General features: G+C 56.3%; 1 protein-coding gene across 6 annotated transcripts in view; it reads right to left on the reverse strand.

Annotated features, from left to right (window-relative positions):
• PCNT (pericentrin) overlaps window positions 1-12627 on the reverse strand; it is a 124761-nt gene that overhangs the window by 16907 nt on the left and 95227 nt on the right. For 5 of the 6 annotated variants that reach the window (XR_013448334.1, XM_078072449.1, XM_078072794.1 and 2 more), the window contains 7 exons: window positions 11281-11435; window positions 7431-7625; window positions 6617-6790; window positions 5737-5920; window positions 4224-4446; window positions 3905-4055; window positions 2945-3526 (listed from right to left, as the gene is read on the reverse strand). Coding sequence is in view for 5 of the 6 variants with exons in the window: in XM_078072449.1 (XP_077928575.1) it covers window positions 2945-3526; window positions 3905-4055; window positions 4224-4446; window positions 5737-5920; window positions 6617-6790; window positions 7431-7625; window positions 11281-11435 (1664 nt within the window). In the remaining variant the exon portion in view is untranslated. The remainder of the gene's footprint in view (window positions 1-2944; window positions 3527-3904; window positions 4056-4223; window positions 4447-5736; window positions 5921-6616; window positions 6791-7430; window positions 7626-11280; window positions 11436-12627) is intronic. The other variant, XM_078073260.1, reaches the window with a different exon arrangement.

Below are 12627 nucleotides of genomic sequence, written 5' to 3' on the forward strand. Positions count from 1 at the left end.
GAGACCCAGGCAGAACCAAGCTCCGCGGCGCCTCCACCGGGCGCAGAGACCCAGGCAGAACCAAGCTCCGCGGCGCCTCCACCGGCGCAGAGACCCAGGCAGAACCAAGCTCCGCGGCGCCTCCACCGGGCGCAGAGACCCAGGCAGAACCAAGCTCCGCGGCGCCTCCACCGGGCGCAGAGACCCAGGCAGAACCAAGCTCCGCGGCGCCTCCACCGGGCGCAGAGACCCAGGCAGAACCAAGCTCCGCGGCACCTCCACCGGGCGCAGAGACCCAGGCAGAACCAAGCTCCGCGGCGCCAGAGGTGAAGGCCTATCTTCCGTCTCTGAGCACGATCAGGCTTTTACCCGCCTGCGCGGGGGAGGCTGGACACTGAAACAGGAGTGTTCACAGGCCCAAGTTCCGGCTTCCGGCCTCAGCACGCGTGCACACAACACGCCAACGCACACCAACACGCGGACACGGACAAGCACAGAGGAACGTGCACGTGCACCAGGTGGAAATGGCCTCATTTGCAAAACGCCCTTCACCACGTGTGCCGGGCATGTGCTGGGCTCCTGGGAGAAATCGGAGGAACGGCCACCGGGTCCCTGCCCAACACGGGGACCTGCGCCCCCACCAGGGAGACCGAGTGGATGACCCGGCGGAAACCTCTCTGGGCAGCCACTTAGAGCAGCTTCCACAGGTGAGGAGGCCTCAGGAAGGGCAGGAAGAGGCGCCGTGTCCGGGAGAACCTGGGACACCCGGAACCCAGCCTGGGCCTCTCGTCACGTGGCCCCACACAGCACATCATCTCGATCAACGCTCCAGCCTCGTGAGGACGCAGGGATTGTTACTTAGCTATTTTCCAGGTTAGGAAAGCGAGATACCGAGGGACCTACAGGTTTATTTTGTGTAGAGAAGATGCAATTGACCCTGAAACAACTATCCTGGGAGGCCACTGTGCTCAGAAAAAGAGTCCATAATCCAAAACAAATTAACCGTCTACAGTGACCATAACACCAAAAGGGCTGCATCAATTACTTAAAACTCCATTCCAAGATGCATCATGAAGAACGACTATTAAAACTTGGAAAACATTTTCTTTGCATTTTTTAAGCAATCACATTACCACTTGTTTTTTTTAAAAAAACCAAAGTTAAAGGGTTCGGCTGAAAACTTTGGAGATGGTTTGGGGAAGTCCTTAAGAAGCACATGAAGGCTACAGACACTCTTCCCCGGGAGAAAAGGCAAACACACACACACACACACACACACACACACACACACACACGGGCCTTGAAAACAGCAGGAAAGGAGCCAGATGGGAGAGGCCACGCACCGCCGGATCCCTTCAGAGGAAATGCCCACGACAGACCAATCCACAGACAGAAGGGAGACTCGCGGTGGCCAGGGCTGAGCGCTAACGGTGTGGGCTCCGTGTGGGGCGAGGAACATGTTATAACGTGGGTGTGGCAATGGGCACACGACCCTGAAGGTACTGAAAACCACTGACGTGTGCAAGTGAAGTTGGTGAACTCAAGTATGTGACTATCTCAGCAAATCTGTTCAAACCCACTGAACACACCCGACATGAACTTCCAAAACTAAGTAATTTCATAGCATTTTGGGAGCCGACTTATCTTTGTAACACTTAGAAATCTAGAGTTTTGTTTTTAGAAACACATACTCATTTCTCAAATATTTCATGGCAGGCTAACCACTGAAAAGTCCAGGCTACTGGTTTTCCTCGTGTGTTTTTAAAAACTTACTTGGATTTTCACAAATTTTAAAAAATTGTGTTTAAAAATATTTTTTAAAAAAATAATTAAAAAACATTTTTAAAGAAGGCAACACAAATGTCAATCCATATGAAGACACAGGATTTAATTTTCCCAGAAACAAAGGCTTCTGATTGACACAAAATGTATCTGAAAGTAACATTTTATCCAAAAAAATAGAAGAGGAACACTTCCCAACCTGTGAGGCAAAAATCATCCAAATATCAAAATCAAAGACACCACAACTTGAAAAACACAGACCAATATCCCTTACGAATACAGATGCAAAACCCTTATGCAAAACCCTAGCAAACCGAATCCAGGAGTATATAAAAACATCATCACCAAAGTCAAGTGGGATTCAGCCAAGAACGCAAGGGTAGATCCACAGACGGAACCTGATCAATGGGAAACTCGGCACCAACAGAATAAAGGGCAAAAACATTGATTCCAAGACACCAAAAGTGCAAATCCAAACTGTCTCATGACCGAAAATACAGCATACAAAGGCTGAGTGAACCAGAAGAGAGAGACTCCCGAGACGGGCAGGACGGCGTGTAAAAGTCACCCAGACAGGGACGGAAGAAGAAAGCCTACGTCTACGTGCCGGTGACATGACCTCATACACGGAAAACCACAAATACGTTAAAAAACTGGGAAGAACAAACAAGTCTAAGGTTGTATGATGCAAGATCAATAGCAGAACCAACCGTATCGCTGTACACCAGCCGGGGACGATCTGAAAATGAAATTAAGAAACCAATTCCATTTACAACAGCATCAGAACATCATAAAATACCTGGGGATAATTTAACAGTTAGTGCCACACTTATCACCTGAAAGCAGCAAAACGCTGTTGAAAGAAATCGAAGACCTAAATATGTGCACAGATTTCCGATTTCATGATCCACAGAGGTAACACCGTCAGGGTGACAACCCCCCAAAGCCATCTGCGGAGTCAACGCAACCCCCCAGAATCCCAAGGACCCCGGATATCCAAGACAACCCTGAGAAACACCGAGGTCGGAGACGCGGAAACCTGCCACGAAGCCGTGGTGAGCGGAGGGCGGCGGAGGACAGACACAGACCAGCGGGACGAAGGAGCGGAACGGGATCACGGCCCCGGGGTGCTCTCAGCCCCACGGCGGGCTGCTGGGTGGTGACGCGGCCGGCGCGCTCTCACCAGCTTCTCCTTGTCTCCCGTCGGCCGCATCTCCACGTCGGCCCGGCCCGGCCCCGTCTCCGCTCTCCTGCTCGAGTCCTCGCGTCCTTCCCGTGCGGCCAGCCTCGCGGAACTCTCCCCCTCTCTCCGCAGACCATGCCGCGGCTCCCGTGCCTGGGGGGGCTCCACGGCGGGGGTCTGTGCGGCCCTTACCTCCTTCTCCCTCTCAAGCTCCGCACGGCGCTTCTGCACGTCCACCTGCTCCAGCCTGGCTTGCAGCTCCGCCGTGCGGGACTTCTCGTCCTTCAGCCTCCTCAGCACAGCGTGGTGCGCCGGCGGGTCCCGTGCGCGGCTCAGCTGCTCCGTCAGCAGCCGCTCGTGCCGTAGAGCCGCGGCCAGCTCCAGCGACCGGCCCTTCTCGGCCTCTAGGCTCCGCCGCAGCTCGGACAGCTGGCCCCGCTCCTGTGCCAGGAGCGCCTCACAGCGCGAGGCCTCGATCTGCAGCTCCTTCTGGAGGTTGTCCTTCGCCGTCTGCTCGTGTTTCAGCGCAACACACAGGCGATTACTCTGCGCACACTGCTTCTCCAAGGATACTCTCAACTCCTGTGTCGGGGAGACGTCCGTCAAGAGCAGTATGGAAACAGCTTTCCCGCCCCGACTCCCGTTCCTATCCCCAGGCCAGCAACCACACCCTGTTCTGCGCTACCAACAGTCCCGTCCTCGCCTCACCGTCCCCTTCACGGGTGGAGCACGTTTTGGAAGCGGTGCTCCGTAAACGCACACCCAGCCCTGGGTTCACTCTCCCTCCCCGACAAGCACGACACCCCGGACACTCAGACAGCGTCCTGCTTGGCGGAGCCACGGGCGCCGTGTGTGTGAACGACAGCTTCGCACAACGGAGATGCGGCTGCACCAGACACAGGCCCGCTTCTCCCGGCACGTGCCCGCGGGGAGGGGAGGAGGGCCCCGCGGCCCAGGCACCTCCAGGGTCTTGCAGCTCTGGCCCTCCTTCTGCAGGTGCCGCAGATGCTCCTCCTGCAGCCGGCTCTGCAGGGCGCGCTCCTTCCCGCGCTCGCACTCCAGCTCCTGCAGGGCCGCCTTCAGCTCGCTCTCCTTACTGTCCAGCACGGACCTGTGTGGGGAGACGGGCCCACGCGGGTCACGGGCGCTCGCCCACAGTGCGCACAGACCGCAGCCCGCGAGGGCCACTCTTCCACGTCCACACCGAGAGATGTGGGGACAAGTGCGTGACTTCCGCGCGTTACTCGACAGTCCGCGGCCAGGTGGGTGAGGGCCCTACCTCAGCTGGAGGGCCTCCTTCTGCGCCTCACTGAGGGAGGCCAGCAGCCTCTCGTTGTCCTGCTCACGCTCGTGGAGCTCGGACCTCAAGTCTCTGACGACGGTCTGCTCCACCAGCAGGAGCTTCCGAACGCTGCTGGCTTTCTCCTGCTCTTCGTGCAGGGTTTTCTGAACTTCGCTTGCCATCCATTTCTCCCGCTCGACCTTATATGCCAGTAACTCCACTGGGGGTATGTTAGAGAACACAAGACAGCACTTCCCGTGAACCCAGCTGAGCTGTACCCGGCACGGCACAAATTAAAAACCAACCAGTGTGGGGACGAGGAAGCATTCACTCTTGGGGAAAATGACATTTCCGGGCCTACAGCCGGGACGCTGGCTGCTCCCCCCCCCCCCCCCCCCGCCAACACCCTCCAGGCCTCGGGGCACCCAGAGATGCATGGGCAGAGTGGCCGCACAGGCTGGAGGGCACGACATGGCTCCCCAGGGCCGGCTGCTCAGGCCTGGGGTCTGCCTAGACGCAGAACGGCAGGCTGGGTGGAGATGGACCGTCCCCGCAGTCATCCTGAATCACGGCTTCCCCCGCGACTCCTACACTGCACGGTCCCAACAGAGACAGCCCCGACCCCAAGAGCTTCACTGCAGAATTCTCCCAAAACCTAGGGAGGAAATAACCCCGGTTCTCTACAAACTCCAGAACGCAGAAGGGAAGAGACACCTGCCAATCCGCCACAAGGCTGGCACTACTCCCACACCAAAACCAAAGACAAAACCACAGACCAGCACCCCTCACGCATGCACATGCGAAGTATCAGCAAGCCCAGCCCAGAAATGCTCACAAGGTAACGCAACACGACCCGAATGCAAGGCTGCGCCGCTGGACGGGTCTGGCCCGCCATTTAACACCCAAAACTAGGAAAAGAAGGGGCTCTGCGAGCCAACGGGGCGCGGGTTCGAAGACCCCAACCGGCACCATGTGTGAGAGTGTGAGATGGAGCGCTGGCCCTACCACAGAGGCCTGCCGCGGCCCTCCACTCACCAAAACGCTCTGGCCTAACCAGAGCGACTGGTAACAAGAGGAGGCAGGCGGGGAAAAAAATAAAATGCTTTTTATTCAAAGACAACATGAGCATCTATTAAAAAAAAATCCAGAAGAGCCTACATTCAATGTAGAAACATGTGACAGGCTGTTTAAACCCAGCACAAGCCCCAGAGATTCCCAGGCACAGTCCCGCCGGCGTCCGGCGCTCACACCGACGCAGGCCCTCCACTGCCCGCCGGGACCCTGGGCAAGGCCTCCGCCCCCCTCGCCCCCGCCCCGGTCACCTCACCGGCAGCTCTGTGAACCGAGAACTGCCAGGGCTGATGGCCCCTGTGCCCAGGGACCCGGACAGGCTGGGACGCTGCTGGGGCCACGGCATCCAGTGCTGGGCAGCCCGCGGGGGGGAGGCTCACCTGTGCACCCCTCCCCCACAGGGGAGCACCGCGGGGCGCGGCGTGAGGGCGGCACTCACCCTGCCTGCGCAGCTGGTGCTCCTGCTGGCTCCCACGGGCCTCCGCGCTGGTCAGCGCCGCGCACAGCTTCTGCAGCTTCTCCTGGCTCTGCAGGTGGGTCATGCGCAGCTGGGCGCGCAGAGCCTGGATCTCGGACAGCAAGCTGCTCCTGTCTGACAGGCGAAGGTGCTCCAAGGACTCCTCCTGCAGACCTCCCCAGAGGTGCGGCGGGAGAAGGGGGGAGCAGGGTCACAGACGCGGCCACTAGCAGGCCTTGCGGTGGAGGAGCATCCCCGAGTGGGGAAACACGGGAGCCCGGAGCGCGTCCCAGGGGTGGGGAGGCCAGGCCTGGCAAGAGTGCTGACAACCCCAGGTGCAAGCAGCCCACCAAATGCAAACTCGTGCCTCCAGCTTCGCGGGCACGAGCTCGGCGACGGAGCCTCGCCCTGACACAGTAAGAACAGACTCGCAGGAGGATACCCGTGACAAACACGTGGTCTGGAACACGGACCTCACACACCTCTCCCCCAGGTCTATGCCAGAGTAGCCTGCTGTGGGCCCTGCGTCCAGACTCCAGTGCCCTCTCCTACGAGAGGCCTGGTGGAAACAGTGCTGACCCCTCTGGCGCTCTGACCCTCCAACCCTGGGCTCAGCGCTCAGCCTGGGTCAGGCCACTTAGCGCTGCTCTGTTTGCAAGGAAAGAACACAGGGAGGTTGAGAAGGAGAACGAATGCACAGACGTCTCCACCTGATGGAATCATGATTAAACAGTGTTACGTTTGGATGGAGGCAGGACTTCTTCCCGGTCACTGCCACGTTCCACGGTCAAATTGCCATGAACTGGTTCCGTCACCCTCGCTGCTGCGCGCCTCTGGGAAATCAATCAAGGCACGTGCTCACCTGCTGCTGGACCATCTTCTCTAGCCGCTCCAGCAGGGAGCTGTGGCCCCCGGGCTCAGAGCCGCAGGGCTGGGGCTGCAGCTCGGCCCTCAGCATCTCCCGCTCTTTTCCAAATGCCTCCTGCACAACCTGGAGAAATGCTCCTCTCCAGTCAGGACACATGCCGGGAGGGTCCTAAAATATTGGGACAAGGAGCTCAGTATTCTTACAAATGCGTCCTGTAGGCTGAACCAGAAACCACCCAACAGAAGAGCAGACACAAGAGAACCCATGACCGTCCAGGGCACAAGAAGCCAGCCCTGCTGAGGGAGGAGAAGCCACCGCAGGACAGAGCGCCGCCACACCACGAGGCCCAGCATGGCGGCTGCTGGCTGGCCACCTTGTCCCCTGGCAGGCCTGGGCCGGGCACTGGGGTACTGCTTCCCCGCACACCCTGTGGCCAGTAGCTCCCCTTGGATGTGGTTCAGCACCTGGCCCTCACCGAGCTGCCCCGGTTCCCTGGCTGCAGAGTGGACACTGGGACCCTGTGGGCTCAGGCCCAGCCCCCACGCCTGCCTCCCGTCACCCACCTCGAGCAGAGCTCCACCACGTGTCCTCCTCCCACAGCCTCTCCCGCCCTAATGGGGCCGGGAACGTGCTGGCACATGGCTGGTCCCAGCGCACATGACTGAGAGGGTGGCTGGCCAGGAACACGGCCCTCGTGCCCACCGCTGACCCACCCCTTTTTCCCTTTATCCCACTTATGTGGCTAAGCAACCCCCTCCACCTGCTCCTCACCCACACCTTATTCTCCTTCAGGTGGAACGCCCCATACCTTCTCTCCCTTTTGGGGTGCTAGGTTCAGATGTCTCCGCAGGGCCGGCACCGCCTCCAAAAGGCTGGGGCCCTCCCTCGGGAAGTGCTCAAGGGGGGCGCTCGGCTCGCCCTTGCTCAGGGCGCTGGGCGGCCCGCGGCACTCGGACAAGGCCAGTATGTGGTGGCTCTCGTCACACACCATCTGCAGCAGAGCCTGCGAGGGGACAAGCATTTCAGAGAGAGGGAGAACCAGCTTGAAGCTACTCATGCACCCAGGCCCCTGCCCGTCACCCATGAATGCTCACCAGGGCGGCCTGCACAGCACTCCCATGACCTTTGAACCAAAGACCGAGCTCTGCGGTTCTGTAACATTCTGAACCGTCCCGCCCCCACTACCTTCAGAGGCTGCCAGAAAACCAGTTGGAAGAGAATTTCTGGGTAGGCTACCCCAAGGACGGCCATCCCACCGGTGCCTGCATGGTGGGCACCATCCCCACCCCCTTCCTTAAGCCTGGCGGGGAGCACGGCAGGGCCTCGGGCCAACTTCTGAGGCCAGGTCATCAAGATGCCTTGTGATTCCCCGGCCCTCCTGGGACTGCACCTGCCACGCTCCGAGAAGGCTGCAGGGAGCCGCACAGGAGGCCTGTGCGTCCTTGGGGGTGAGGGGCCTGCACACTCCAGTGTCTACGGTGGGGCCCAGACATGGGGAGCAGAGGGACGGTCGCCCTGACAAGTCCCTGCGTGCAGGGTCTGTGAGCACTGGAACGGGCCCTTCACGGCACCGGGACACTGGGACACATACACTGGCCACCTGTCTCCTGCCCGAGGACACAGACAGAGGAAGAAAGTGGCTTCCCCAGAACTACCCCCGGGGCAGGACCGATACAGGGTCCAAAGTAACTATCACGGGCCTCACTCCACACGAAGATTCATTCAAGGGGCATGTTATGTTTCAATCTCTGGGGAAAAAAGACTAATAGATGCCTCAAACGGGAAGTATAAAAGCAGCAATGAAGGAGTTAGCTCGGTCAGTTCAGTGTCCAACTCCTGATTTCGGCCCAGTTCATGATCTCAGGGTCCCAGGATCGAGTCCTGTGTCAGGCTCCCGGCTCAGCAGGGAGTTTGTTTGAGATTCTCTCTCCCTCTGCCCCTCCCCCCACTAGCATGCGCGCACACTCTCAGATAAATCTTAAAAAAGTTCAACACCCAAAAAACAAACAACCCAGTTAAAATGGACAGAAGGCATGAACAGACGCTTTTCTGAAAAAGACATCCAGATGGTCAACAGACACATGAAAAAGTGCTCAACATCGCTCGGCATCAGGGAAATCCAAATCAAAACCTCAATGAGATCCCACCTCACACCGGTCAGAATGGCTAAAATTAACAAGTCAGGAAACGACAGATGTTGGCGGGGATGTGGAGAAAGGGGAACCCTCCTACACTGTTGGTGGGAATGCAAGCTGGTGCAGCCACTCTGGAAAACAGTATGGAGGTTCCTCAAAAAGTTGAAAATAGAGCTACCCTATGACCCAGCAATTGCACTACGGGGTATTTACCCCAAAGATACAAAAGTAGGGACCCGAAAGGCTACGTGCACCCCGATGTTTATAGCAGCAATGTCCACAATAGCCAAACTACGGAAAGAGCCTAGATGTCCACCGACAGATGAATGGATAAAGAAGATGTGGTTCATATATACAAGGGGATATTACTCAGCTATCAGAAAGGATGAAATCTTGTCATTTGCAATAACATTGATGGAAATGGAGAGTATTATGCTAAGTGAAATAAGTCAGTCAGAGAAAAACAATTATCATATGATCTCACTGATATGCAGAATATAAGAAACAAAACAGGGGCGCCTGGGTGGCTCAGTTGGTTAAGCGACTGCCTTCGGCTCAGGTCATGATCCTGGAGTCCCGGGATCGAGTCCCACATCGGGCTCCCGGCTCGGCAGGAAGCCTGCTTCTCCCTTTCCCACTCCCCCTGCTTGTGTTCCCTCTCTCGCTGTCTCTTTCTCTGCCAAATGAATAAATAAAATCTTTAAAAAAAAAAAAAAGAAACAAAACAGAGGATCATAGGGGAAGGAAGGGAAAAATAAAACAAGATGAAATCAGAGAGGGAGACAAACCATAAGAGACTCTTAATCATAGGAGACAAACTGAGGGTTGCTGGAGGGGCGGTGGGGGGATGGGGTAAGTGGGTGACGGGCATGAAGGAGGGCATGTGATGTAATGAGCCCTCGGTGTTGTATGCAACTGATGAATCACTAAACTCTACCTCTGAAATTAAAACTAATAATATACTATATGTTAACTAGAACTTAAATTTAAAAGATACATGATTAATAAATATTTTATTTTTAATGTATTTTAATGTCTTTTTCACCACCTACAATGGGAAAATTGACATGTATAAACACATTATGACTTTTAAAAATAAATAAATAAATAAGTAAGTAAATGTCTGGTAAAATTCCTCTGGGAGGTGGGAGAGTAGCAATGAAGAGGCTTATGACAGAGCACAATTAGCTAACTAGAAATAGGTTTTGCTAGGATTCTAATGATGTGACCCAAAAAAGTGGAATACTGACATAAAAGTGCTAAAGGCCCAACTACACATTATGTTTATTTTAAAAACACTTCATTTGGGGGCTCCTGGGTGGCTCAGTCGGTTAAGCGTCTGCCTTCGGCTCAGGTCATGATCCCGGGGTCCTGGGATCGAGCCCCGTGTCGGGCTCCCTGCTCCCTCTGCCCCTCCCCCACCCTGCTCATGCGCACACTCTCTCTCAAATAAATAAATAAATAAATCTTGTAGAAAGAATCGTTTTCTCTCGATGGTACCGTAACCGCAATGTAACCGGACCGCACCTATGGGGGGCACAGCGTGACATATAAACTTGTCAAGTCACCAAGTTGTCTGTGCACCTGAAACTGGTAGAACGTTGGTGTCAACGATACTCAAAAAAAAAAAAAAAGTTTTCTTTGGAAATGCTTTCAGTTTCACGACAGTGACACATCATTTACTTACTCAGCCAAGTCTGTGTCAGTGGTTTGACGTCGAAAGGATTTGCTAAACCGGCGAGAGAACAGAGAACTTGTGGAAAGTGCACAGGCCATCTGCCCCGGGTGACGGAGGTGCTAAGTAACCTCACTGGGGGGTCACTGCACCTTAAACTCACTGTCCCGCGTCAATTAAAACCAGAACAGAGCTGTTTTAAAAGTCTGCTCCTAGTTGAGCTGCCGCATGCTGACCGTGGCTGCCCTCCTCCGGCGAGGACTCAGCTCTGTGGCCAGGTGGGCAGCACGAGAGGGTCCTTGGGGAGGCGCCTGCAGGGCCAGCACAGGGGCGGCGGGCGGCTCACCCAGCGGGCCACCCTGTCTGCTCTGCGGCTCGGTCCCCTGCAGGCGCCTGGCGGAGGGCCCAGTGGTGAGCACATGCCACAGTCGTCTTAGGAAAGGCCAAAGGTCAATCTCCAGGACCAAACAGAGGGTCGTGCGTTCTGATACCTGAACTCAAGTCAGGAAGACTGACCCCAATTACAGCACCTGCACCTGCAGGCCCACTGTGCGCTGCGCGGCAGCAGGTGCGGGAAGAGCTGGTCCTCCTCCGGGGACCCCAGTGCCCGAGGCTCCCGCAGCCCCACCAGCCCGCCGCGCCAGGCTCTCACCTGGGACACCCGTCCCCACGCACCCCAGGACAGCAGCTATCTCCCTCCGGAAATACTCACACGAGACGTGAGTCCGAGCCCAGCTAGAACCGACACAGCGGTCTGTGCGGGATGACGCACGCAACCCAATGCCACGCGCCCTCCCAGCAGCCACAGCAGCTGCAGACGGAGGCACATGGCCACTGCACACCCTCACCTTCACTTGTTTCGGATGCACTTCCTTCTCCTTCATAGCTTCCAGCGGCCGTCGGAACCTTCCAGAGGTGGGAGGCGGCACTGGAGGACTAGCAGTGGGGGTTTCGAGTCTTCCCGAACCTTGGTTTAGTATCTTTCCAAACCCCAAGCCATCACCTAAAAACACAGCACAAAGTCAGGGTCTAAACCACAATCCTCTGGCGGCATTCCTGGGGGAGGGTCCAGGGGGGAGGGGCACTCAGCGAGAGCCAGGGGTGTGGTCAGACCCCGGCTTCCTGGTGCCGCGTGAGGCCCCAAAACACCCAGGAGAGCTACAGCCAGGGCTCCCCTCCCTGAAGGCATCGACAAACCACCGAAGAAGGCAAAAATAGTTTTACAAAACCGTAAGATGACATAACTACACACATTAAGAAAAAGCATATTTTGCATCTTTGGTATGTGAATACCCATGATTCCAACATAAACCTTAACGGGATCTCAGCTTATTTGTAAACAGATGCAGAGGTGGGTTTCCTCATCCCCCAAAGACAGGACCCAAGCCCGCAGGGCTCACACAGGAAGCGCCTGGGCAGACTGATGTGGGCGGGGCCTGTATTTCCACACCCAAGGAAGGGATGGGGACAGGGCAGGGCTCCCACCGCGTGCAGAGAGGAGGAGGGGGACAGGAGATGCACGGTGCCATCCGCAGGACTGTGTGCAGGCAGCAGGTCGAGCAGTAGGCATCTGGCCGGGAAAAGGTGAACACACCTGATGGGGGGGTGGGTGGAGACAAGCTCTGAGACCAGCCAGGCTGGACTGGAGAGCCCTCAAAAGTCTAGGGTTTGAGACACCAGAAACCCCTCACGGGGGCACCTCAAAAAGGAATTCCAAACCTCTCTGAAGTACGTGGTGCGTCCCGTGCAGCCCACAGCCAATGCCCAGAGGCTTGGAAAACAGAGGGAGGCATCCAGGGAAAAGCAGGATCAGCCTTTGGGGCTGTTCCACTGACCGGCCCCGAGCACGCGTGGGAACGGGGGCTCAGAGACCTGGCACGGCCCCTCCCAGCACAGACCTTCCAGCAAGTTGCCGAGACCACCCTGCTGAGGAGTCTGGGCTCTTAAACATGCCAAAGAATGCGCAAAAGACAGCATGAAACAGGGACTCAGAGACCGCTGGGGGAGATACAATAAAGGCAGCAAACATAAGAAAACTTCAGAAAAACCAGAATATTTTCAGAGAAATAAGTCTCATTCGTGGAACAAGGAAGTTTCAAGAGAAAGGAACAGAGAATAAGAAAGAAGAGCTCTTAGAAGTTAAGACACAGCAGAAATGAAAACATTCACTTCCAAGCTTAAGAACTAATTTCTTA

This window comes from Halichoerus grypus, chromosome 1 (genome assembly GCF_964656455.1).
Source record: "Halichoerus grypus chromosome 1, mHalGry1.hap1.1, whole genome shotgun sequence".
Taxonomy (NCBI): Eukaryota; Metazoa; Chordata; class Mammalia; order Carnivora; family Phocidae; genus Halichoerus; species Halichoerus grypus.